Source organism: Gopherus evgoodei, chromosome 11 (assembly GCF_007399415.2).
Source record: "Gopherus evgoodei ecotype Sinaloan lineage chromosome 11, rGopEvg1_v1.p, whole genome shotgun sequence".
NCBI lineage: Eukaryota > Metazoa > Chordata > Testudines > Testudinidae > Gopherus > Gopherus evgoodei.
Window position 1 is genome coordinate 79,450,794 of NC_044332.1, and position 26,324 is coordinate 79,477,117.

The window sequence follows — 26,324 nt, forward strand, 5'->3', positions numbered from 1 at the left end:
AAAGGGGAATTGGGGGCTCAGGGGAGCTGGAGGGGGCCTGAGAGGGGAGTTGGGGGCTCAGGGGAGCCAGAGGGGGCCTGAGAGGGGAATTGGGGGCTCAGGGGAGCTGGAGGGGGCCTGAGAGGGGAGTTGTGGGCTCAGGGGAGCTGGAGGGGGCCTGAGAGGGGAGTTGGGGGCTCAGGGGAGCCGGAGGGGGCCTGAGAGGGGAGTTGGGGGCTCAGGGGAGCCGGAGGGGGCCTGAGAGGGGAGTTGTGGGCTCAGGGGAGCCGGAGGGGGCCTGAGAGGGGAGTTGGGGGCTCAGCAGAGCCGGAGGGGGCCTGAGAGGCACATTGGGGGTTTGGGGGAGCTGAAGGGGGCCTGAGAGGGGAGTTGGGGGCTCAGGGGAGCCGGAGGGGGCCTGAGAGGGGAGTTGGGGGCTCAGGGGAGCCGGAAGGGGCCTGAGAGGGGAGTTGGGGGCTCAGGGGAGCCGGAGGGGGCCTGAGAGGGGAGTTGGGGGCTCAGGGGAGCTGGAGGGGGCCTGAGAGGGGAGTTGGGAGCTCAGGGGAGCCGGAGGGGGCCTGAGAGGGGAGTTGGGGGCTCAGGGGAGCCGGAGGGGGCCTGAGAGGGGTATTGGGGGCTCAGGGGAGCTGAAGGGGGCCTGAGAGGGGAGTTGGGGGCTCAGGGGAGCTGGAGGGGGCCTGAGAGGGGAGTTGGGAGCTCAGGGGAGCCGGAGGGGGCCTGAGAGGGTAGTTGGGGGTTTGGGGGAGCTGAAGGGGGCCTGAGAGGGGAGTTGGGGGCTCAGGGGAGCTGGAGGGGGCCTGAGAGGGGAGTTGGGGGCTCAGGGGAGCCGGAGGGGGCCTGAGAGGGGAATTGGGGGCTCAGGGGAGCTGAAGGGGGCCTGAGAGGGGAGTTGGGGGCTCAGGGGAGCCGGAGGGGGCCTGAGAGGGGAGTTGGGGGCTCAGGGGAGCCGGAGGGGGCCTGAGAGGGGAGTTGGGGGCTCAGGGGAGCTGAAGGGGGCCTGAGAGGGGAGTTGGGGGCTCAGGGGAGCTGAAGGGGGCCTGAGAGAAGAGTTGGGGGCTCAGGGGAGTTGGAGGGGGCCCCAGGGCCAGAGAAGCAGCCAGGGGATGGATCCCAGTGATGTCCAGCTGGGCGATGGGGCCCGTTGTGGCCAAGGGCTCTACGGGCAGCCCTGGCGGGGAGCTCCGGGCAGGGCTTCAGGCCAGCCCCTAAGAGCCCAAGGGGTCCCCACTCCTCTCCCGCCCCCAGGTGACTCCTGGGCTGGGGGCAGCGTCGGTGGGCCGGGCCCCATTGGGGTGACGGGGGTGCAGGCTGGCCACCATCCGAAGCCCGAACTGGCGCCTGGCCCTGCTGTGGGTGCCTGGCTTGGCAGCACCTGCCTGGTCCCCCTGGGCCTGCGCCGGAGCCCGGGTCCCCACAGCCCTGTCCCTCCCCGCCCTGGGGCAGCCGTGGGGGGGGCCGCAGCCAAAGCCCCCCCAGGCCTGGGCCCAGCTGCCCTGCCCCTGGCGGATTTGCTGTGGGGCAGCGCCCCCTGCTGTCCCTTTGGGAGCACTCCCGGGGCGGCTTTATATGGGCCAGGCCAGGAGCGGGCTGGGAGCCTCCGGGCAAGTGTAGGTCTCTTCCCCGAGTCAGGGCTGCCCCTGAGGCCCCGGCCCCTGTGCTGGCAGGGGGGTGTCTGCATTGCAGGCCCCCAGCTCTTCTCCTGCCTCCCCGCCAGCCCCACACTCCGGGAGCATTTCCAAGGGGCGCTGGGCTCTGCCCCAGAGCTGGCCGCATTCCCCCCATGGCCTGCGTGGCCAGGGCCGGGGTTGCCGGCGGGGCAGGGGCGGCAGCTTGCGGGCGTTTGCCGGGGGCTTAGCTGGAAACCACAGAGACGCGTGGAGCACCCGGGAGTCCGTCGCTTTATTGGCCTGGTCCCCGCCCGGGAACGCTGGAATGACGAGCCCACGGGCGCCACGACCGCCGGCGGGACAATAACCTTGAAATCAGTTCGGCTTGACCCGCCCCAGGGATCCAGCGAGCAGAGAAATAAATAACAGCAGCGGCCGCCACTGCTGCCCCACTGCCTAGCCTTGGGGGAGTCCCTGCGGCTGGTGCTGCCAGCGGGGGGGAGCAGCCATGACTTACCCTGTGCGGGGGGGGGGGGGGGGCCGGGTAGCCAGTTCAGAGCCGGGGGGGACACCTGTGGGCATGAATGGCACAGATGGGGGGGACAGGGACAGGTGGGCAAACTAAGAGTCGGCACCCCCCGCTCACATCTGGCTAAGAGGCATCATCCCCTAGGGCTGCAGCCCAGGTCACACCCAGTCACTGCCCAGCCCTGCCCACGATGTCGCCCTCTGCCAACGCACCATGCACGCCGTGGGCAGGAACCCCCAGGGCATGAGCCCCCCGGTGCCCCCTCCCCCACTCATACCCCAGCTCCCCCCACCCGCAGGGATGGCCCATCTCTGGGGACCCCGTCTTGTTCTCAGCAATGACTTCACTTCCACCTGGGGTATGGGGCTGCCCGGCCAGCTGGGGGTGTCTGCCCAGCGCAGGCCATGGGGCGCAGGCGGCCGGCGGCCTGGCTGGGCACGGAGCCACTCTGGCACTCAGGGCGCGTCGGGCAGCTCAGATCGCTCCTCTGCCGCCCTCCCGCCCTGCTGCAGGCTGAGACCAGCGATGGCAGCGTCAGGGGAGGGATGGGGGCCCCGATTCGCCGCGCCCTGACCCCTGTGCTAGGCACAGCCACACAGCAGCAGTCCCCACCCCCCACCCCGCCATCGCCCCCGGCATGGGGGGCTCCCGCCTGGCCCCTCCTTCCCGGAACTTGGTCATTAGCGAATCACGCACAAAAATAGCAGCATGTAGATCCAGCTGGGGCGCCCCCTCCTGCAGCCCCCCCGGCCCGGGGCCCTGGGCCGGTTGGCAGAGCCCAGGCTGGCAGGGAGCTGGGCCAGTCCTGGTGCCAGCAGCAGAGGGGGGGAGACTGGCATCCAGGCCGCACAGGTCCAGGCCTCCCAGAGGAGCTGGGGACTTGAGCTGGGTCCCCCAGCCCCAGGCCGGTGGCTCCGCCCGGGTCTGTGTGGTGCCGCCCAGCCATGCTGGCACACGGGATCCGGGCCCAGGGGAGGACGTGCCCACTCTGGCCGGGCCCTGCACAGGCCCAGCGGCCCCACTTCCTAGGGCAGGCGGCATTCAGAGCGTGGCTGGCTCCTCTTCCCAGGCAGCCGCTCCCTGCAGAGCGGCCCAACGGCCACCCCTCCGCTCCCCAGCAGCCCTCAGCTCTCGAACTGGGCCGTCCCCAGTGGGTGGAAGCTCTCCGGGGCCAGCAGCAGCCGGCCCACGCGGTACAGCAGCCCCGGGTACCAGTGCACGCCCTCCGGCTGGGTCCTGTGCCCGCCCGCCAGGCTGTGGTAGAGCCGGAGTGGCCAGAACGCCAGCTGCGCCAGCCACTGCTCCTGCACCAGGGCGAAGCAGGAGGCCACCACGTCGTCCACCACCAGGGTCCCGTGGCGAGTGAGGGGGGCATAGGCCCCGAAGTCTGTCTGGGTGGAGACATCCACCACCCTAGCCGGCCGCAGGCTCTTCCCCACTGCTGCCACCAGCACGTAGTGACCGGGCCGCACGTGGCTGGCGAAGGTGGCCTGGAAGCGGGCAGCGGGCGCCGTGGAGTTCTCAGCCACGAAGAGCAGGTGGGCAGGGGTCAGGGACAGGCGACGTGGCGGCTCCCGGGTCTCGATCACGTAGAAAGTGGTCGGCGCCGACGCCTCCTTGTCCAGGAAGGCCAGGAAGTCACTGTAGGTGGCCCGGCCCTGCTCGTCCATAGCCAGCACCCGCTGCCCCGGGCGCAGCGCCCACAGGGGGGTCCTCACCCCACCCTCCAGCGTCGCCAGGGCCCGGGCAGGGAAGCAGCCGCCCGTCTTCGCTGCTGCCGAATGCTCTAGAGAAAGGATAGGCCAGTTACCCTGCAGATCCCTGGCATCCTTCACCTGGCGGGCAATGCAGCCACCTCTGGGGCAGGGCGCAGGGGCCGTTTATACAGGGATCCCCCCTCCCCCCTAGTGCTGAGATGTGGCTGCTTCTGGGGTGGGACCTGCCTCAACCCAACAGCCAGAGCAAAAATGCAACCTCCCCGTTTACCTCCACACTCCCTGTAATGCCATCCTGCCCCCATCCACTCCCTGTAATGCCAATGCATCCCCCCCACGCACCTTAGCACCCTTCACCCCTCCACACCCCACTATACCACCCAATAACCTACCCCCCATTTACCCTCCCCACTCCCTGTAACGCCAATACCCTGCACCCCCCACGCACCTCAACACCCTTCACCCCTCCTCACCCCACTATAACACCCAATAACCTACCCTCCCCCACAGCTCACAATCCCATTCTGCCCCCACAACCCTTCATTTGTACCCCATGACGCCCTCCCACTGGGCCCCCACCTGCAGACCCATCCCGCCCAGCTGTGGGGTCCCAGGCACCCCAAGGAGCACTGAGTGTGGGGTGGGGGGGCTGTACCCCAAGCTGTACTGCTCCCTTGCGGGGGGGGAGGTGTCCCTGGGGGGCCTGTCGCCCCTCTGCCCTCACAGCCGGAAAGCTGCTCCCAGACTCATCAGGCTGGCTTGGGGTCGGAGGCAGAGCTGGGGGGGCCGTCTGCAGCTCCTGTGGCTGGAGCCCGGGCAGGTGAGGGTGGTGTTACAGGGCTGGGCGGGGCTGGCGTCCCCAGGTGAGTGCGCCCCAGCCTGTGCCCACAAGCCTGGCCGGCCCGCGGTCACCAAACCCCTGGGGGGGACATCCCCGGGAGCTGGCCTAGCCCCTGCGCGGCCCCTGCCAAAGTCGGGGGCTGGAGCAGTGATAAACTGGGGCCCCCGAGGGGGCTAGGGCAGGTGGCAGAGCTGAGCCCTGGAGACCAGGCTGCAGGGCCCAGCCCGGGTGGCTGGGGAGGGGGCTGTGACTGCGGCTTGGGGCCCACGGCCCTGGCCCGCATGGGGCTCTGACCGCAGCAGCTGGGCCAGAGCTGGGTGCCCAGGGTGGGGGTGGGGGATGGGCGCTGGGGGGGTCCAAGGGCCGGGTGCCTGGGGAGCGAGGGGCGCTGGAGGGGTCCAAGGGCCGGGTGCCTGGGGAGCGAGGGGCACTGGGGGGGTCCAAGGGCCGGGTGCCTGGGGAGCGAGGGGCACTGGGGGGGTCCAAGAGCCGGATGCCCAGGGAGTGGGGGGGCGCTGAGGAGGTCCAAGGGCCGGGTGCCCGGGGAGCGGGGTGGCTGGGGGGGTCCAAGGGCTGGGTGCCCGGGGAGCGGGGTGGCACTGGGTGGGTCCAAGGGCCGGGTGCCCGGGGAGCGGGGTGGCTGGGGGGGTCCAAGGGCTGGGTGCCCGGGGAGCGGGGTGGCACTGGGGGGGGTCAAAGGGCTGGGTGCCCGGGGAGCGGGGTGGCACTGGGGGGGGTCAAAGGGCTGGGTGCTTTGGGAGCGGGAGGGGCTGTAGGGGTCCAAGGGCCGGGTGCCCAGGGAGCGGGGGGCACGCTCAAGCACACTCATGCAGGAGCTTTGCCTCTCAGCAGACACTGGCATTGGCTTCTTTAAAAATAGACATCCGCCCCTCCCCCCGTGCAACCGGTGTGGGGGTGTCAGGGGTAAGCGTTCAGGGCAGGGCAGAGGGGACGTGATGGGGGGTGTTCAGGGCAGGCGGGGGGGATGGAACCAGTGAGGGGACGTCAGAGGTGGGTGTTCGGGCAGGCAGTGGGGATGGAACCGGTGAGGGGATGTCGGGGGTGGGCGTTCGGGGCAGGTGGGGGGGATGGAACCGGTGTGGGGGTGTGGGGGGTGGGCGTTCGGGGCAGAGCAGAGGGGAAGTGATGGGGGGTGTTCAGGCAGGCAGGGGGGATGGAACCAGTGAGGGCGTGTCGGGGGTGGGCGTTCGGGCAGAGCAGAGAGGGGTTCGGGGCAGGCGGGGGGGTTGGAACCGGTGTGGGAGTGTTGGGGGTGGGCGTTCGGGGCAGAGCAGAGGGGAGGTGATGGGGGGTGTTCGGGGCAGGCAGGGGGGTTGGAACCGGTGTGGGGATGTCGGGGGTGGGCGTTCGGGGCAGAGCAGAGGGGAGGTGATGGGGGGCGTTCGGGGCAGGCAGGGGGGATGGAACCGGTGTGGGGGCGTCGGGGGCGGGTGTTCGGGGCAGAGCAGAGGGGAGGTGATGGGGGGTGTTCAGGGCAGGTGAGGGGGATGGAACCGGTGTGGAGGCGTCAGGGGTGGGCGTTCGGGACAGGTGGGGGTGATGGAACCGGTGTGGGGGCGTCGGGGGTGGGCGTTCGGGGCAGGTGGGGGTGATGGAACCGGTGTGGGGGCGTCGGGGGTGGGCGTTCGGGGCAGGCGGGGGGACGGAGCAGGCAGGGACAGGTGTGGAGGTGTCAGGAGTGGGCATTCGCAGGGGCACAAGGGAGGTGATGGGGGGTGTTCAGGGCAGGGGAGGTGATGGAACCGATGAGGGGGCATCGGGGGCGGGTGTTCGGGCAGGCGGGGGGGATGGAACTGGTGAGGGAGTGTCGGGGGTGGGCGTTCGGGCAGAGCAGAGAGGGGTCCGGGGCAGGCGGGGGGACGGAGCAGGCAGGGACAGGTGTGGAGGTGTCAGGAGTGGGCATTCGCAGGGGCACAAGGGAGGTGATGGGGGGTGTTCAGGGCAGGGGGGGTGATGGAACCGATGAGGGGGCATCGGGGGTGGGAGTTCGGGCAGGCGGGGGGGATGGAACCGATGTGTGGGCATCAGGGGTGGGCGTTTGGGGCAGGCGGGGGGGATGGAACCGGTGTGGGGGTGTCGGGGGTGGGCGTTCGGGGCAGAGCAGAGGGGAGGTGATGGGGGGTGTTCGGGGCAGGCAGGGGGGATAGAACCGGTGAGGGGGCATCGGGGGTGGGCGTTCGGGGCAGTCGGGGGAGGATGGAACTGGTGTGGGGATGTCGGGGGTGGGCGTTCGGGGCAGAGCAGAGGGGAGGTGATGGGGGGTGTTCGGGGCAGGCGGGGGGGATGGAACCGGTGAGGGGTTTTCGGGGGTGGGTGTTCGGGCAGGCGGGGGGGATGTAACTGATGTGGGGGCACAGACGTGCGGCACTGAGGATGGGGAGCAGCCCCCCGCAGCCCACGCCTGGTCTTAGCCACGGGGGTGGATCCCCAAAAATCATGGCAGGGGGCCTGAGCCCGCAGGACCCAGCCGCATGCTGGAGCTCCCTGTCCAGCCCCACTCAGTGCCCAGGTGCCAGGTCCCGCCATTGTCCGGGGACCCTGCCCCTCTCTGGCCTCGCTCCAGGGGGGCCCCTCTTGGGCCTCGCTCCAGCTGGTCCCGGGGGCGCCCATCCTGCCCAGGCCGGGGCCGCCGGCAGCGCGGGGCCCAGGCTGCGCCCGAGCACGTGAGGCTGATGGAGCCAGGCTAAAGCGTCAGGCCAGGGGGGGCCAGGGCCCAGCAAACGTTCCTGCCCAGCAGCGAGAGCCCCAGGCTGGGCGAGCCCCGGGCGCCTCCCGTCACGCTACTGGGCAAAGCACAGCGAGAAGAGGCCGCAGCCAACGCCCACTCGCTCAGCCCGGCCCAGCCCGCCTGCGCTCTGGGGCATCCCCGGGGGGCGGAGGGGGCTCGCTGCCCTCTGCGGGGGGGAATCAGAACTGTGCCCCGTGCACCACAGACCCGTCACTGCCCGCAGGGCCACTTCTCCCTGGGCACTGACAGCAGGGCCTGTCCCGGCCGCCCATGCGGGCTCCAGGGCCAAGCAGCGCGGGGTGGCAGCCGCGCCCCAAGGCAACGGCTACAGGCAAACACAGCCTAACCAGTGCCCCTCACTCCCGACCCACAGCCCCTGCTAGCCCAGCCCTGGGCTCCCCGCTGCCCTGCCGGTGCCCCTCACTCCCAACCCGCAGCCTCCCACTAGCCCAGGCCTGGGCTTCCCCCACCCCTGCCTTACCGGTGCCCCTCACTCCCAACCCGCAGCCCCTGCTAACCCAGCCCTGGGCTTCCCCCCCACACCCGCCCTACCACTGCCCCTCACTCCCGACCCGCAGCCCCCTCCTAGCCCAGCCCTGGGTTCCCCCCCGCCCTGCCGGTGCCTATCACTCTCGACCCACAGCCCCTGCTAGCCCAGCCCTGGGCTCCCCCTGTCCCCTACCCTGCTGCTGCCCCTCACTCCCGACTCGCAGCCCCCTGCTAGCCCAGCCCAGTTTTCCTCCTGAGCAGACATTGCCAAACTGGGATGTTTCGAGATGCCATGTCTGAGCTCTATCCCGAGCTGTTCGTTATCACCCCAGAGCAACCAGCCCCTGCCTTCCATCTCTCCACGGCCAGGGAGCCGCTGTCTTCCCTGCCCAGAGTGTGGGGAGAGCGGGAGAGATGGGATGGGGGAGACTCAAACGGGGTGGGCAGGTGAGTTGCTGTGTGGCTCTGATGTTTGGGCAGAGGAAGCAGGGACGGGGGCGGGGGCAGAGCCTGCGGTGGAGTGAGTGTGTGGAGGAGACGGCGCTGGATGGGTTGTGGGGTTCAGGTGGGGATGGGATGGGGCAAAGGGGACTAAACGGGGGTTGGAGCCCAGGGCGAGGGTACGCTAGGTAGCATAGCCTGGGGGGAGCGGGAAGCAGGGCAGGCAATGATGGGACAGCTGGGGGGAGTTTGGCAGGGGCAGGGCTGTTGGGAAGCTATGGAAGGAGTGGGTGAGTGCAGGGCGGGATGGGTGCCCATGGAGTGGGGGGTGGGCGAGGGAGGGGACCAGGGGGTTCAGGGTAGTTGGGCCTGTGGTGCCAGCCCCAGGGCTGGTGCGAGCCGAGCAGTTGCCTCCGAGTCCCTGCTCTGGGGTACCACGGCCACATGCCCGCGAGCAGCGCCCCGGCCTGGCCCGGCCCCCGGCCCTACCTGACTTGACGGAGCAGTGGATGTGGGCCTTGGACTCGTAGTAGACCCAGTCGAAGCCGGCCTCCACGGCCAGACGTGCCAGCAGGCCGTACTTGTTGCGGTCCCGGTCGGAGGTGGTGATGTCCACGGCTCGGCCCTCGTAGTGCAGCGACTCCTCCGAATGGTGCCCGTCCTCGTCCCAGCCCTCTGTCACCCGCAGCTTCACGCCCGGCCACTGGTTCATCACCGAGATGGCCAGGGAGTTCAGGCGGTCCTTGCAGCGCTGCAGGCAAGGGGCAGCATTAGTGCAAAGCCGGGGGGGCAGCACAAAGTGGGGATCAGGACAGAGTGGGGGAGTAGGACAGAGCAGGGGGGCAGGGCAGAATGGGGGAGTCAGAACAGAATGGAGGGGTCAGGACAGAGCAGGGGGGGCAGGGCAGAATGGGGGGTCAGGACAGAATGGGGGGTCAGAACAGAATGGAGGGGTCAGGACAGAGCAGGAGGGCAGGGCAGAATGGGGGGTCAGGACAGAGCAAGGGGGCAGGGCAGAATGCGGGGGTCAGGACAGAATGGAGGGGTCAGGACAGAGCAGGGGGGCAGGGCAGAATGGGGGGTCAGGACAGAATGCAGGGGTCAGGACAGAGCTGGGGGCAGGTAGAATGGAGGGGTCAGGACAGAGCAGGGGGGCAGGGCAGAATGGGGGGGTCAGGACAGAATGCATGGGTCAGGACAGAGCGGGGGGCAGGTAGAATGGAGGGGTCAGGACAGAGCAGGGGGGCAGGGCAGAATGGGGGGGTCAGGACAGAATGGAGGGGTCAGGACAGAGCAGGGGGGCAGGGCAGAATGGAGGGGTCAGGACAGAGCAGGGGGCAGGGCAGAATGGAGGGGTCAGGACAGAGCAGGGGGGGCAGGGCAGAATGGGGGGGGTCAGGACAGAATGGAGGGGGCAGGACAGAGCAGGGGGGCAGGGCAGAATGGGGAGTCAGGACAGAATGGAGGGGTCAGGACAGAGCAGGGGGGGCAGGGCAGAATGGGGAGTCAGGACAGAATGGAGGGGTCAGGACAGAGCAGGGGGGCAGGGCAGAATGGGGAGTCAGGACAGAATGGAGGGGGCAGGACAGAGCGGGGGGGCAGGGCAGAATGGGGAGTCAGGACAGAATGGAGGGGTCAGGACAGAGCAGGGGGGCAGGGCAGAATGCAGGGGTCAGGACAGAGCAGGGGGGCAGGGCAGAATGGGGGGGTCAGGACAGAATGGAGGGGTCAGGACAGAGCAAGGGGGCAGGGCAGAATGGGGGGGCAGGGCAGAATGCAGGGGTCAGGACAGAGCAGGGGGGCAGGGCAGAATGGGGGGGTCAGGACAGAATGGGGGGGTTATCAGCCTGTTACCCTGAACCCCCAGGACATTACTGGGAGCCAAAGAGGCTGTGCCTGGGGCACCAGGACCTGATCCCTGCCAGGGGGTTCCCCCTCCCTCTGCCCCATACTGCAAAGCCAGCCTCTGCTGCCCCCCGTGTGTGTGTGGGGATCCGCCATGCCCCGCACAGCGTACCCCAAGCTAGCCCCACACCTGTAAGTCCAGCCCCTCCCCCATCCCAGCCCCTGCTCTGCAGCCAGCAGCGACTGGCCAGGGCTCCCACGGGACGCAGACATGCCACTCCCCAGAGCCAGCAGCCCCTGCCCACTCGCTCCACTGGGACAGAGGGACACAGGCCTTGCCAGATGGGATCAGAGCCCAGGTCCGCCTGTCTGTGCCAGTACCTAGCACAGACGCTGCAGCGGAAGGTGTGGGAGGCCTGCAGGAGCAGATGGAGATAATCTGCCTCCCCCCACAGATTGGGTCAAGCCCTGAAGCAGGAGGGGCAACAGCCCTGCCAGAATTTATTTAAATGACTCTGGGGAGTCCTGTAGCTGCAGAAATGTCCCTTTTATGGAGCTTGTCAAGTTCTTGGCCCCAGTGACTTCCTGTGGCAGTGAGTTCCACAGGCTAATGAGACGTGTGAAAAAACGATTTCCTCGTGTACTGATTTTGCCTTCCCCACTTTTTGGTGTAATCCAAGTGCCCTTGTTTTGGGGAGAACAGCAGGCACCACAAGAACAGTGCTGCCACAAGAAGGCGGCTGAGACGGGGAGAACAGAGGTGCTGAGCTCCCGTCTCGCCCAGCCAGTACTATCACTGCCCCTCTCCTCTGCTCCTCCCTGTGGGAACAAGCTCCGTTTGTTCAACCCCTCATCACAGGAGGTTCTCGTCACCCTCCTGAAACCCCTGCAGCTGTGCGATGCCCCGTGGGAGACAGGGGAGCAGTGCCGCACACATTGACTGGATGCGGGTCTTCCCTAGCGGATCCAGGGAATTCAGGCTCCTTTACACCCACCTCAGAGTACACGGGACTGCATTTCACCTGCCGCCGTCTGCCCCATCCTCACAACTTCTTTGGGGATCCCTGAAGTGCCTCACGTTACCCTAAATCTCCTGGCGTAACCGTCCACGTCCGTCCCCCTTCGCAGATCACTGCTGCCTCTACAAGCCGCCCGTGGCCACTGGTAGCCTTTGTCCCGATACAAACTGACTCTTTAATCCCCCGCTTTGCTGTCTGGGGCCTGGCCGGTTTCGGAGCCAGGCCGGTACTTTGCCTGTGGAGACGCCTTCCCCGCCCCTCCCCGTCACTCCCCACACATGGGCCAGGCCAGTGCCATCACAGCACCCTGAGCTGCTACCACATGCCCTGCAGCAGCCCCACGGCCTCTGGGCACAACCCGCACTGCCATGGATGCCACGTTCACACCACAGCCCTGACAATCGCTTCCCCTCCCCGCAGGGCGAGGCTGGCAGACCCCGTCCCCGACTGCCAGGGCCAGGGCACCAGCAGTGGCTGAGTCTGGCCCCGACATCTCGCCCGCACGTGGCATGACAGAGTCGGCAGGACCTGGTCGCTGAGCCCTGCACTCACTTCCCCCTCGCACCCGCCCAGTGGGGGCCTGGTGGTCTGGGCAGCCCTCTGCTGGGCCTGGCAGTGAGGGGGCCGTCTGGTGCCCATGGGTTTGGCGAGGTGGGCAGCTGCTCTTCTGTTACTGCTAGCCTGGGGGGTTAGACCCAGAGCCCCCTCCGAGCCCCTGTGGGGGGCGGTTCTCACTCTCACTGCCCCAGAGACACTCCCCAGCAGCTCCCTCAGCAGCCCAGGTGGATTCGCTCCTCCCCAGGCCAGGTGCCCTGCATGGCTTCAGCTGGCCTCCTTGCAGCGATGGGAAGGGCGCCCCCAGGAGGACAGGGATGGGGCTGCACTGTTGGCTAAGGTCTGAGGGAGTCTCCCAGTCTGATCAGAACTCCCAGCAAAAAACCATCCCAAACATGGGCACCACAGACCCCAGGGACGGCCCTTCCCCCCCTCCCCCGGGACAGCCCCTCCTCCAGCCCCCAGCCCCCAGGGAAATGGTTGGGCAGCCGCCAACCCAGCCAGGGGGGCTCTCCTGCTCCTGCTGACTCTACAGCCTCGTGTGATACGGTGCCAGCCCATAGCCCTGTGTCCGAGCCCTCAGTACCCCCTCCCCCATGGCCTGCCCCTCCCCCAGGCACCTGCAGCCCTGGGCTCCCACCCAGAACAGGGATCAGCGCAAGGAAGGGTTTGGAGACATGGACATGAACTAGGAGGTGCCGGACCCCAGGCAGCCCCCAAGGGCCACGGGGATGGCGAGGGCAGGGAGATCAAAGAAACTGACACACACAACCGCACCGCAGCCCTCAGCCCAGAAATCTGAGCTTCGGGATCACAACCAAAGCAGGCCCACACTACCATCCTCCACCCCAGCTCTGCCGGTGCCCCTCACTCCCGACCTGCAGCCCCTGCTAGCCCAGCCCTGGGCTCCCCCACCCAGCTCTGCAGGTGCCCCTCACTCCCGACCCGCAGCCCCTGCTAGCCCAGCCCTGGGCTCCCCCCACCCAGCTCTGCAGGTGCCCCTCACTCCCGACCCGCAGCCCCTGCTAGCCCAGCCCTGGGCTCCCCCCACCCAGCTCTGCAGGTGCCCCTCACTCCCGACCCGCAGCCACTGCTAGCCCAGCCCTGGGCTCCCCACACCCAGCCCTGCAGGTGCCCCTCACTCCCGACCCGCAGCCCCTGCTAGCCCAGCGCTGGGCGCCCCCGGAGCAGGAAGATGGGTGGTGATGAATAGCCACGTGATGATAACTAGGATGTTCCAAGCTGGCCTCAGGACTGCGGCTGAGGCTTCTACGCTCAGGTTAGTTGTGAGCTCGGGAAGATCCAAACCCAGGGCAGGGAAAGGTTGGACAGGGCAGCACCCCAGGCTCCAGCTGGTGCCTCAGGCTGAGCATTCAGAGCCTGGCACTGGGTTCTCCCCCTGGGGCTCTCCCAGGCACCCCCGGCCCTGCCCCTCCCATGACACCACCCGTGGGCTGAGATGGGAGTTTGCTGGAGGGGCAGACAGGGTCAGCACGGTGATGGGAAGTAGGGGTGGGGGCTTCCCAGCCACAGGTCTAGAGTCACTACAAAAACTAACATCCTCCCCCGGTTACTCACCCCTTCTTGTCATCGGCTGGAAATGGGCCACCCTGGTTACATGGGCCTCGTTACTGCTGCAGGAGTCACGTTTGCTCCATTGCTATTCACTGTTGAGAACAGCCCACTGCCACCGGAACTGAATTGTCTCGTTAGCACTGACCCCCGCGCCCCCGGTACGGTAACCCCCATCTTTCCATGTGCTGTGTCTGTCCCTCCCTACTGTGTGCTCCACTCCAGGCATCCCAGGAAGTGGGCTCCAGCCCACCAAAGCTTCTGCCCAGATAACTGTGCTGGTCTCTACGGTGCCCCAAGGACTCCTCATTGACTAACATGGCTACTGCTCTGAAACCAGGCAAAGTCTCCAATGTGCGGGGGGGGGCACAGTGCTGGGGGGCCCTTCCTGATGCAGAGGGAGGGGGTGGGGCCGTTGCCCCAGAGAGGTTCCCCTCAGCCCTCCCCCCTCCCCCAGCCAGGTGCAGTCTTGGTGTCTGGGCCAGCCAGAGATAAGACAGGGAAGGAATTTGACAAACACAATTCATGGTGGGGGGGTGGGGGGGAAGCTTTGTCCCCATGAACCACTTACCCAATGCCGCCCAGGCACATGGCACTACGGCGTGAGCGGCACCAGCCTGCCTGGGAGCAGGACCACCACACCCCCCTCAGCCTCCTGGCCATGCAGCCCAGCCACCCCCAGAGACACCGCTCCTGGCCGGGTGTGTGGGGGGGAGGCTGGCACTGGGCCCCCTCAGCTCTGCAGCCAGGCAGGGATGGGGCCAGACCCCAGGCACTGGTTTGACTCCAGCTCATAGCAGCTGGCAGGAGGGAAAGGCTGTTCTGCCACGTGGACCCAGAGCAGCCCTGCTACCCGCCCTGCCCCAGCTGCACCAAGAGCCTACCAGGCAGGGGGTGCTCATGCGGGGGGGCCCTAATCCCAGCACCAGGCCAGGCTGCCTCCCTGGAGCCTAGAGCATCACGTACTGTAACTGGGCTCACCCCGACCCCTTCCCTACCCAGACAATGGCATCCAGCCAGGACGCCCCCCCAGACCCTGGTCACCCCCCACTATCCTGCCGGCATGGAGCCCCAGAGCTCAGCCTGCACAGAGCCCCCAGCCCAGCCATTCGTTTCCTCCCTCCCAGCCCATCCTTGGAGCAGCTCCTCTAGCATGGACAGACACACACAGACACAGGACAGACAAGAGGAAAAGCGGGGAACAATTGTAGCAGGGGCCGGACCCATAAACGTCTGTGCAATGGCAGTGAGTGGGGCCCAGCAAAGCCCCATACAGCCCCGCCGGGCCTGCACACACGCCGGCACACGCAGACACGGCATGTTAGCCTCTTCCCGGCGGTGGATCCCCGCAGCGGATTAAAGCCGCCCCCTGTGCTTACAGATCCCCAGCAAGCTCCTGGCCTGTTCCTCGCCCCCTCTCAGCCCTTCCTCCCGGGGCAGATCTGGCCATCAGGTTATGTCCCGCTTCTCCTGGCTCAATCCCTCCTGACTGCGTAGGACCCTCCGTCCGAGGAGGCGAGTTGGGCCAGGACCCCTTTTCTACATGCTGCATGGGCAGAAAGACGCTGGGTCCTCGCTGGGATTCTCAGCTTCTCATGTTTTAGCATCACCTGGAATCCCCCAGCCCCACTGCCCAGCCCCAGGCGTGCCCCCTGCATGACAATTCCCCATCCATGGGCGCACTGTCCCAGGCGAAGGGGACATGGCTGCACAGGGCAGGAGTCAGGGGAAGGGGGCTCAGACCCCGGCTTCTGGCCAGGGAGCAAACCTGTCCCACCCCGCCACCCAGGCCCTGCTGCGTGGGCACACGCCAGGGAGGGGGCGTGCAGGGGGCAGCTGGGAGGTCCCTGTGGCTGGAGCAAAGTGCTGCTCTGCCAGTGCCAGCTCTAGCCAGCAGGTGTCACTGCCGTGCCAGAGAGTCCGCACCGCCGCGTGCCTGGGGACGGGGCACGGATCGCAGCCCCCCATGGGCACGGGATGGTCCCCGGCAGCCTGGGCCAGCCCACCGAGGGCTGCATCGAGGACCCGGCACAGGGACATTGAGCACGAAGTGAGATTGCTGCTGCCGACAGGAATCAGGGGCCGGACCTGGCCCGGTGACAATCCCCAGCCCAGGCAGTGGCCACGCTGCTGCCTCGAGCTCAGAAATCAGGGCATGGCCAGGGCAGCACAGGTCGTGGGGAGGGGGAAGGTGCCCAAGAGGTGGGGGAGACATAAATCCCTTCAGCATCCACACGGCTATCTGTAGAGTGAGATCTGCCCTAGCCCGGTGCCAAGTCTTCAGTGGGAGCAGAGCTGCCCCTCCAACACCCCAACTCATGCTATCGCCATGGCAACAGGTGGCAGCCACGCACTCAGATCACGATGGGTAGAGAGATCCCAGAGACTGGCAGACAAAGCTGGGCACAGAGACAGGCTCAGGCCCTGCCCCTGACTGGAGCAGGGCTGCCAGGTGCTTGCATCGCTGCCTGGCATGGTGAGGGCTGGGAAGGGCACAGCAAGAACCCATCCTGGGCTCAGTTTGCCCAGTGCCGTGAGCAGCCACCCGAGGAAATCATTGGCAGGAGAGTCAGAACCTCTTTACACAGTGCCCAGCTGGCCTGTGGAACTCTCTGCCACAAGGAGCCGGCGTGGGCAACGGCATGGCTGTGCAGTGCAGGAGTAACTCTGCAAGCTAAGGACACAAGCGACAGGGTGGATCCAGTCTCCAGACAGGGACATTATGGGCGGTGCCCTGAACCATCGGCTGGAGACAGGCTGCTGGCCTAGGCAGGTGCCCAGGGCTCTCAGAGGAGCTGGTGCTCTTCACACAGCAGCTGCTCTCAGGCAGGAGTGGCAGCCAACGCCCTGTTTCGGGTTTGCAGCCTTTGCAGCTTGGGACCTTGGAGAGCCAGAGGGGGAGCCGGAGGGAGATCACAGCTTGGAGATGCCCGGAGAGACCCCGGCCCACAGGACAGGTAAGCAGGCTCACTCACTATGACAGACCAGCTCCCCCAGGGCGAGGAGCCAGCACTGACCAGTGGTCGTGCCCAGCTGCTCGGGGCTCCCAGCTTAGTTCTGTGCCAAGCTTGGCGGCCCCAGCAGAGGCTGAGGGCTGAACAGGGCCTTGGAGAGGGAGCGCCCCTCCCCTAGGGTGCTCCTGCTGGCAGGGTGCTTGGCACTGGGCACATATGCTGTGCCTGCCTGGCACCTTGAGCTCCTAACAGTCACTCACAAGCAAGCCCAGGTGGGACCGGCTCCCAGGCTGAGCCCCCCCACACACACACACACACACAGGGAGAACAGCCAGCAGCCCCACCCTGGATGGGGACCAAGGCCTTGGCATGCCCATGTTGGGGGGCAGGTGTCAGTGGCATTTCCTCAGCAGGGCAGCCTGCCCAGGCACTGCCAGCCCCACGGTGCAGGGGGGTGAGGAGCCATCCAGGAGGGGGCAGCACACTGCGTCTGCAGGCTGGTGGGGCTGGGCAATGAGGCTGGGCTGTAGGGCACCATGGGGGGGGGGCACTTGAGACATTCCTCTGCCCAGCAAGGGTGGAGAGGGGCTGGCTCCCTGGGAGGGGAAACGTGGGGCCTTCTCTCAGCGCCTGCCAGCGGGCCCAGCGCAGAGCAAACAGACGCAGATTCTTGAGGCAGATGAACCGATAAGAGGAGGCGGGGAGCAGCCCTGCCCCCCCCCCGGCCAGCATCTCCCAGCACCACCCGGACGCCCAGACCCTTGGACTTGGGGAAAACAGGTTCTGAGGTGAGTCAACAGCAGTAAAAGCCAGTGAGGCGAGGGAGAGGGGTTGCATGGAAGAGGGTCCCGTCCCCTCCCCCAGCCGTCCTGGCAGCATGGAACCTGCACCTCAAGCCGCCTGGGACCCTGGGGACATCTCTCCTTTCACTCTCCCCCCGGGGGGCACTGGGAAGGCTGGGGAAGTTTGCCCTGAGGGTGCTGGGAGTCCTGGTGCCATTGGCTGGCAGCCCCCTGCTCCCCTAGCCAGGTGTCCCTATATCTTGGCCACCAGGCTCCCACCAGGGCCAGGCCAGCGAGGGCCCAGCCCCCAAGTCAGCAGGGCACTTTCGGGTGTAATGTCTGGGCTGTGGGGTGCTGGGAGGCTCCGGTCGGGGCCCCACTGGGCTAGCCACTGTGCACATGGCGAGAAGAGAGTGTGACGGTGGGATTACCTGAGACCGGTTCCGTCCTGCCTGATGCAGCAAGACAGTCAGAAATAGGGCTCACAGTGGGACATGGGGCCTGTCCCCTCTAGGGGGTGCCAGCTCTGATCCAGCCCCAGAGCAGGGGACTGGCTGGCTCAGGAAGGCAGGGAATAGGACATGGGGCCTTTCCCCTCCAGGGGCCCCAGACTCTAATCTGGCCCCAAGCTGGGAACTGGCTGGCTCAGGGGGGTGGAAAATGGGGCTCAGGGCCTTTCCCCTCCAAAGGGTGCTGGCTCTGATCCAGCAGCTGGCATTGGTGACTCATGTGACAGTCAGGGCTAGCTGTGAAGTGCTTTGGGCTCCCAGCCCACCCTCCAGCTGGCACTAACTGCCCCAGCTGGCAGCCTCAGCAGGGAGGTCCAAGCAGGTCAGGCAGGAGCAGCATGGAGTGCAGGGGGCTGTCCCAGGACGGCACCTATCCACGGATCCAGCTGCCAGTGATGTCACACTGCCCTACATTCACTCCTGGAGTTCTCGTGTCCTCACACACACCAAGGCCGGAGTCCACTGACCCTCTGGTTTCCCAGCCTCCTGTGCTCAGCCCAGGGCCCGCTAGTCATTCCTCCGCCAGCCAGGAACCCATGGGCCCAAGGTGGCCAGCGCCTGCCTCCAGCCCTGGGACCCAGAGAAATTCACCTGGGCTGTAAAGCAGTGCAGACTGTTGGGACCAGGCTCCTTATCTGCATTCCTGAAAGCCGCAGGTATTCTCCTTGCCCACACCGAAATGCAGGGTAACCTTCGTCCCAGAGCCACCCTCCCCTGGCCCAGGCCGCCTCTGCTGGCTTCCAGGTGGAATTTACAACAGGCCATTGTCCCCTACATTAGACACGGCCTCGCCCGGCTAGGGTCAGTAACTTTCAAACACTCCACCCTAGACAGTAACCAACCGCTCCCCCAGCTCCCAGAGGCAGGGGAAACTGAGGCACAGAGAGGGTGAAGGGGCTCGGACAATGCTGCGCAGCGAGCTGCCTGCTCTGAGTGAAGCCTGTGCCTGCTAGGCCACTCTACCCAGGGCTCTGGGTACATTAATCCCCTCCCCAATGGAGAGGGCTAAGTTCTGCTTTGCCGCCCTGGGCAATGCCCGTCTGTGATGCTGTTGGAGCCCTGCAAGGCCACAGCCCCCACCTCTGCTGCCATCCCAGGCTCTCAGCCCATGGACAGAGGCCAGATGGAGGGTGCGGTGCACTGTGTCCTGCCCACGATGGTCACACCTGAGCCCTCCCCTCTTCACCCCATTCTCAGGCCCTGAGCGAAGGGGCCTGCCCGGCTGAGACAAGCACCCAGATGTGCCCAGAACCTTCGTGGGAAGCTGCCGGCTGCCTGCTCTGCTCCCCGTGGGCCCAAGTCACTCACGCCAACAAGGGCTGCTGGAGCTCTACGGAGCCCATGCAGCCACCTCCTCCGCCCGGTCCCCCATGGGCAGCGCCGGCAGGGACCTGGCTGTGGTCTCAGAGGCCAGCAGAGGGGACAGAGGACCTGGCCATTGAGCAATCAAGGGTCATGCCAGCCGCCCCCCTTTCCTGGTCCCTCTACAGCTCGGCTGTATGCTGCTCTGGGACAGCACCACAACCCCCCAGCAGCTCTGTCCCCGCTGGCACCGGGTCCCAGACACCCTCCACTGCCCCTCCCAGCACAGGGTCCCAGGCACCCTCTGCTGCCCCCCCCCGCATTGGGTCCCAGGCACACACCCCCACACACACTGCAGCACTAGTCTCAGACACCCTCTGCTGTCCCCCCCAGGGTGCTCCTCCCCAGCACTGGGTCCCAGGCACCCTCTGCTGCCCCCCCCCAGCATTGGGTCCCAGGCACCCCCCCCCCACTGCAGCACTGAGGCTCAGACACCCTTTGCTGCCCCCCCCCCAGCACTGGGGCCCCAGGGACACTGGAGATTTCAGACATGGAACCCTACTCCGTCAGTGCCAAGGGACTGCCCAGCTGGGGGCCTACCCGGACGGGCAGGGGGTGCCATTGCCCACCCCCTCCAGCGCTCTGGTCCTCCACAGCATCGCCCCTGACTCCCTCCTGGCGGGCTGGGGCAGCAGCTTGCGCCCAGGAAGCCCCTCCTGACTCAGAGCATCTTGTGGCTGCTGGAGACCGGCTGTGAACTCGCCACCTCCTGCGCCTCCGTCTGGTGCTGGCGGGCGCGGGGCCGCAGTCGGAGACCCAGAGCGCAGGCTGCCCGGCAGGTGACTGGGCGAGCCGCGCTGCGCGCCCTGATCCCCGCAGCTCCTCTCCGCGGCCAGAGCCTGGGGGCCCGCGGCAGCGCTGCCGCCCCGCGCCGCCGGTCACTGCAGGGGAAGGTCCCCGAGTTCGGTGGAAGGAGAGCAGCCGGGCCCGGGAGAACAGAGGAGACCCCCGCCGCGCACTGGGGATCCGGCTGGAGAGGGGCCCCGCGGGAGGACAGGTGCCAGCAGCCGAGGGTCACCGCAGTGGGCAGCTATTCGGGGAGGAAGCATCTGCTCGGGCCACTGCTCTGCCTCGCACCGCGGGGCACTTCCCGGCCTCCCTCCCTCCCAGCACCTGAGCCCGAGCCCCCGGACAGCCCGCGCCCCGCCGGGCGGGGTGGAACGTTCCCCGGAGCCCGGCATGGCTGGCTCCAGGGGAAGGGAGAACAGGGCTTCCCTGGAGAGGAAGGGCTGCGGGACACAGAGGGCCCAGGAGCCCAGCATGGCCCGGTCCGTACCTGGGTCATGAGGCGGTCGGCTCCCGTGTTCTCCTCGTCTTTGAAGATGATGTCCGGGTTGTAGTTGGGGGTCAGCTCCTTGAACCGCTCCGAGTTGCGGGCGATCTTGCCCTCGTACCTGCCGCTGGCGCCCAGGGTTTTCTCCGGCACGTTGGGGCTGAACTGCTTGTAAGCCAGCGGGATGAGCTTCCTGGGGGGCCGCCGCCGACTGCCCACCACTCGGCCCGGCCCGCACCCCCGCACCGCCGGGGCCAGCAGCAGCGCGCACCCGCTCAGCAGCAGCAGGAGCCGGGCCAGCTTCATGGCAGGGAAGCCCTGGGGCAGTGGGGACGCTGGGCTGCTCCGCCGGGGCTGGGAGGCGGGCGACAGGGGGGTCCTCAGCCCGGGAGCCCCTCAGGCTCGGCCGGGGTGTTCGCCGTGCCCCAGGGGGGTCGCCATCCAGTGCGTAAAGATGGCCGTGTGCCGGGCAGGTGCTGCCGTGCGCCCCGCTGCTGCTGGCCGGCGCCGAGGGCTGGCCGCCTGCTCTGAGCTCTCCTGCCCGGCCGCCTCCAATAAATAGCGAAGGGCAGTTTGTTTTGGCAGCGGGGCGGCTGCTGCGGGGCCGGGGCCCGGCTGCCTGGAGTCCCCGCGGTTTGCGCTCTGGTGGTCAGGGCGGCGGTGGCTGCAGGGGCTGGAGCCGGAGCCGCTGCTGCCTCCACTCCCAGGGCACGAGTGAGAGGGGAAATTGAAGAGATCCGGGATCGGGAACCGCCAGGACCGCACCCTGCCCATGTCCCAGCCTCCCAGCTCCCTCCCTCCGCCTCCTGCGAAACCTGCCATGGGCCGCCGGCAGCCTCCTCCCCCCGCCAGGAGCGCCGCTGCCGAAGCCCACCCCACCGGCCGGGGAGGCGCCCCGCTCCACCCGCCTCTGAAGGCGAGCCCCGGTAGGCAGCTGCCCCCACTTAACCAAGGAGAGCGAAGCCACAGGTCTCCCTCCTGCCGGGAGGCAGCCCTGCTCTGGGGGCCCCAACTCCCAGCCCACCCGGGCGACTTCGACAGGTGTCAACAAAACACACGTGGAGGGGCCCTAAGCCCGTCACAGCGGGTGCCCCCCGAGCAGGTGCCCCCTACTCCTGGGCTCGATTTGCTCAGGGTCCCTGGGCAGGGCAGGCGAAGATGCCACCTCCAGTCCTGCTCCCCCTGACTCAGGGCTGATACCAGGTGCCCCAGCGCACGGGGGGGGGGGGGTCAAACAGAGCAGGGAGGCAGCTGGTTGAAATTTAACCACAATATTCTCGGGCTCTATTGTTTGGAGGGAGGCCCAATATTTCCACAACAGGATTATGGGATCTGATTAACTCACTGAGACAACAATGCGGGGCTGGGATGGGCTTCCCCTTCCAGCTGCCAATAGGGGAAAGTAAACACAACACCCTGATTTCACTACCCAGGCCAGGGGCCAGCCCCCGGCTCTGCACTAGGGAGGGCACCCGGCCCCTCTCCCCACAGCCAGCTTCATCTCCCCAGGTGGGCCAACTCCTTTGGGCGTCCTCCGCCCAGTGCCACAGCCCTTCCAGGAGTGCTCTGGCTAGGTGAGGCGGGTCCCAGAGGGCAGAGGAGTGGCCTGCCAGGCCGAGAGGGGTGCCACACTGGCCCTGGGGGCACCATGCTGCAGGGGAGCAGCCAGTGGGGCTCATTCTGGGGACCTCAAGCCCACGGACGCAGCCAGAAGCACCCACTGAGTTGAGATGCCCAGCTTGAGAGGCCTGGGGCCAGATTTCCAGAGGGGCTGGCACTGCCAGCTCCCAAGGCCGCTCCTTCCCACTCTCTGGTGCCCGTCCCCTCGGGGAAGCAGGACCAGGGCCGCCAGCTGTGCACCAAGAATCAGCAGCCGCTTATTAACCAACACGCCATGGCCTCCATGAGCTCTGCCAACCAAGGGGCTAATGCTGCTCCCCCATAGTGCCACACAGAAAAGCACCAGGTGACACCTCTCAGCTCCCCAGTTACCCCCCTGCATCTCCCTGGCAGGGACCCCTCAGGGATGGGCTCCTGGGAGCTTGGCACAGACAGAGGGGAGGGCTCGGGGCTGCTTGGGAGGCATTTTCCAGGCCATTAAGGAGCATGACAGGGACCTCATCCCACTCCACCCACCTCTCCAGGGCTTCGTGGCAGGGCAATGTGGGGAGTGCTGGGCTGGGCTGGGGACTGGGCAGGGACAGTAGACTGGTCTAGATCGGCCCTCGACTGTTCCGGCCTGGCCACTCTGCACAGGCCTTATGCAGCATCAGCCGTGATCTCTCCCCTCCAGCCCAGAGACACCTTCTCCAGCTGGTGGATAACCCACTCCCAGCATGCCCAGGTACGCCCCTCAACACCACTCACGGCGCCACAACGCCCAGGTACACCGCCAACCCCGCTCGTGGTGCCACAAGGCCCACCAACATCCCCCAACCCTGCTCGCATTGCCATAGCGCCCAGGTATGTCCACCAACCCCTCTCGTGGTGCCACGACGCCCAGGTACATCCACCAACCCCGCTCACGGCACCACAACGCCCAGGTATGTCCACCAACCCCTCTCATGGTGCCACGACGCCCAGGTACATCCACCAACCCCGCTCGCGGCACCACAACACCCAGGTATGTCCACCAACCCTACTTGTGGTGCCACAATGCCCACGTACGCCCCTCAACCCTGCTCATGGTGCCACAACACCCAGGTACGTCACCAATCCCACTCACAGCACCACGACGTCCAGGTATGTCCACCAACTTCCCTCACGGCGCCACGACGCTCACGTATGCCCCCAACCCTGCTCACGGTGCCACGATGCCCAGGTACATTGCCCAACCCCACTCACTGTGCCATGATGCCCAAGTACTCCCCCAACACCGCTCACGGCGCCACAACACCCAGGTATGTCGCCAACCCCGATGCCCACCTGGGTATGCCCCCAACCCCACTAGTGGTGCCACGATGCCCAGGTATGCCCCCCAACCCCGCTCATGGCACCACGACACCCACATGTGCCCAACCCCGCTCATGGTGCCACGATCATGCCCCCCAACCCCACTCACAGTGCCACAAGGCCCAGGTATGCCCCCCAACCCCACTTGCGGTACCACAACATCCACATATGCCCCTCAACCCTGCTCACAGTGCCACGACACCCAGGTACACCCCCCAACCCCGCTTGTGGTGCCACAATGCCCAACACCCCCCAACACTGCTCACGGCGCCACGACACCCATGTACGCCCCCCAACCCCACTTGTGGCACCATGATGCCCACGTACACCCCCAACCCCATTTGCGGTGCCACGACATCCAGGTACGCCCCCCAACCCAGCTCACACACAATGTCTACATATGCCCACCACCCACAGGCATCACAAAGCCCACCGACGCTCCCCTACCAGTGCCATGACACCCACATACGTTCCCCCCCGCACCCTGCAGCACCACAACACCGACGTACATCCCCCTCCACTCATGACTCTGTGTCACTTGGTCACAGATCTGTTTAGATCCCACAACTACCACTGGGGTTGCTGCAGAGAGGGGGAGCCCTGGAGGCCTCTGCCTGACCTGTGGGCATCCGATGCCACGAAGCACCATTAGTCCGGGTGAGTGCTGTAGCTCACCCCCATCCACGGGCGCCCCAGACCATCTGGATCACTAACAAACAACCAGCAAGTGAGTACAGCCCCCTGCCTTGCTGGGCCCCTCAACCCACTCTCCACAGCCCATCAGCATCTCATGGAGTGCCTCACACCATCAGAGCTGGGAGGGAGGGTTGAGGGGCTCAGCTGGCAGCTAGGCACTGGGCTGGGACTGAGGAGACCACGTGGGGGTCCAAGGGCCCTGATCTGTCAGGGTCTGTGCAGTGCCCAGCATGACAGGGCCCTGATCTCGGTCGGGGTCTGTGCAGCGCCCAGCCCAACGGGGCCTTGATCCTGGTCGAGGTCTGTACAGCACCTGGCACGACGGGGCCCTGATCTCGGTCATGGTCTGTGCAGCACTCCGGCATGATGGGGCCCTGATCTCAGTTGGGGTCTGTGCAGCGCCCGGCATGACGGGGCCCTGACCTCGGTCAGGGTCTGTGTAGCGTCCGGCCCAACGGGGCCTTGATCTCGGTCAGGGTCTGTGCAGCACCCGGCATGACAGGGCCCTGATCTCAGTTGGGGTCTGGGCAGCATCCGGCACAATGGGACCTTGATCTCGGTTGGGGTCTGTTTGGCAGGGAGGGATGGCTCAGTGGTTTGAGCCTTGGCCTGATAAACCCAGGGGTGCAAGTTCAATCCTTGAGGGGGCCATTTAGAGATCTGGGGCAAAATTGTCTGGGGGCTGGTCCTGCTTTGAGCAGGGGTTGGACCAGATACCTCCTGAGGTCCCTTCCAACCCTGGTATTCTATGATTCAGCACCCAGCCCGATGGGGCCCTGATCTCGGTTAGGACCTGTGTAGCACCCAGCCCAATGGGGCCCCCATAAGCCCTACTGTTAACACCCCTAACAGCAAGGCTGCTCCAGAGCTGGGAAGGGGGCAGGTGCAGAGGAACAAACCTCACCTCACAATCACTAATGAAGACAGCAGGGATGCCACGGGATGGCTCAAAGGGCAGGAACCCCCGAGCATGCAGGAAAGTCCCTCATCTGTGTCACCTCCCGCCAGGGCCCTGGCCCTGAGCTCTGGGGCACGGCAGGCCCTGCTCTGCTCTCAGCCCCAGCACTCGGGCGGCTGGGGCCAGGGCCGGAGCATGCACAGGAGAGGGAAAGCGAATCCATCACACTTGTTAATAACCCAGGCCTGATGGAGAGCAGCAGCCCCCCTGCCCTGTGCCTCACTGGGTCCCCCTCCCATGGGCCAGCAGGGGGCAGCCTCAGGGAGGGGGCATCACTGAGTGAAAGCCCCATGGGCGGGGGGGGGGCGTTAGGAGCTGGACCCGACTCAGCTCCGGAGACCAGGTTGTAGGCGCTGGGCCTGGCGAAGGGGAAGTGCAGACGCGAACCCCTGGGGTTGTCACTGGCTCCAGGCCAGCGCTCTCTGGGGGACGTGGGGCAGGGCAGTGAGCTGGGCACAGGGGACTCTCCCCACTCCCAACAGCATCGCAGGGTCTCTGCTTTGCCTGCCCACTCTCACGCCCCTAGCCCCCATGGGGGGGGGGAGAGGAAAGAGAGAGCAACCAGACAGCAAATGTGAAAAATTGGGACGGGGTGGGGGGGGGTAATAGGAGCCTATATAAGAAAAAGACTCAAAAATTGTGACTGTCCCTATAAAACCAGGACATCTGGTCACCCCGCAGAGGGTGACGTGCTCACCCCCCTGTGCTGGACACATGAGGGCTTATCTCTGCTACCTGGACCAAACAAACCACACCACAGTCCAACATGGGCGGGGGCACAGGAGGCAGGGGAATCCCTTGCCCATGGGGCTGGAGGCTAGGGATACCCCCTCCTGCTCTGGATTCATCCCTGTGCTCTGTGCGAGAAGGGCAGAAGCACACAAAGAGCGGCACAAAACAAGCCCCCCCACTTCAAAGTGTGGGGGCACAGATGGCACTTGGGGGACAGGCAGACCCTGCTGTCACCCACAGGGAAGGAGGGAGCAAAGTTCTGGGGAGGCGGGGGAATGTCCCCCAAAGAGCCTGGGCTGTTTCCCTAACCACTGGTGGGCCAGTGAGGTGGGAACCAGGACTCCTGAGTCTATTCCCAGTGCTGATTTGTTGAGTGACTTTGGGCAAGTTCTGCCTCTTTCTGTGCCTCAGTTTCCCCTCTGTACAAGGGGGTGCTGACCCCAAAGAAGGTGCTTTGAGATCATGTTATTTATAGCATGACCCTCCCCAGTAGTACTTTGGCACCTGGCACTGAGCAGAGCAGGAAACCCCCCAGGGTTGGACCGGGGCTGCCGGAGCCCCGTGGCCCCAGACCTTGCAGAGCGGGAGCAGGAGTGAGGCGCAGAGCAGAGAAGGCCCAGCGACATGCCGGCTGAGCCAGGGAGGGAGCTGCAGTCTAGGTGGTGCTATTTCCTTAGTTTTGTACCAGGCCAGCTCGGGATTTTCCTCTCCCGGCTGGCCTGGGGTTCCCCCCCGCCCCAACCC

The 26,324-nt window shown here is 66.5% G+C and overlaps 1 protein-coding gene across 1 annotated transcript; it reads right to left on the reverse strand.

Annotated features, from left to right (window-relative positions):
- Positions 1-2,809: 2,809 nt before the first annotated feature.
- Positions 2,810-20,548, reverse strand: IHH (Indian hedgehog signaling molecule). The gene is made up of 3 exons (XM_030579360.1): positions 20,246-20,548; positions 8,861-9,122; positions 2,810-3,922 (listed from the first exon to the last, which is right to left on the reverse strand). The coding sequence occupies exons 1-3, from the start codon at positions 20,546-20,548 to the stop codon at positions 3,261-3,263; spliced, it is 1,227 nt and encodes a 408-aa protein (XP_030435220.1). The 3' UTR covers positions 2,810-3,260.
- Positions 20,549-26,324: the final 5,776 nt, after the last annotated feature.

What these genes read in the sequence shown, in the direction of transcription:
- IHH (XM_030579360.1), bottom strand. Translation starts at nt 20,548, where the DNA reads ATGAAGCTGGCCCGGCTCCTGCTGCTGCTGAGCGGGTGCGCGCTGCTG. An exon ending in CCGACCGCCTCATGACCCAG is followed by an intron (nt 9,123 to 20,245) that starts GTACGGACCGGG and finishes CCTTGCCTGCAG; the next exon opens with CGCTGCAAGGACCGCCTGAA. An exon ending in CCACTGCTCCGTCAAGTCAG is followed by an intron (nt 3,923 to 8,860) that starts GTAGGGCCGGGG and finishes TCCTTTCTCTAG; the next exon opens with AGCATTCGGCAGCAGCGAAG.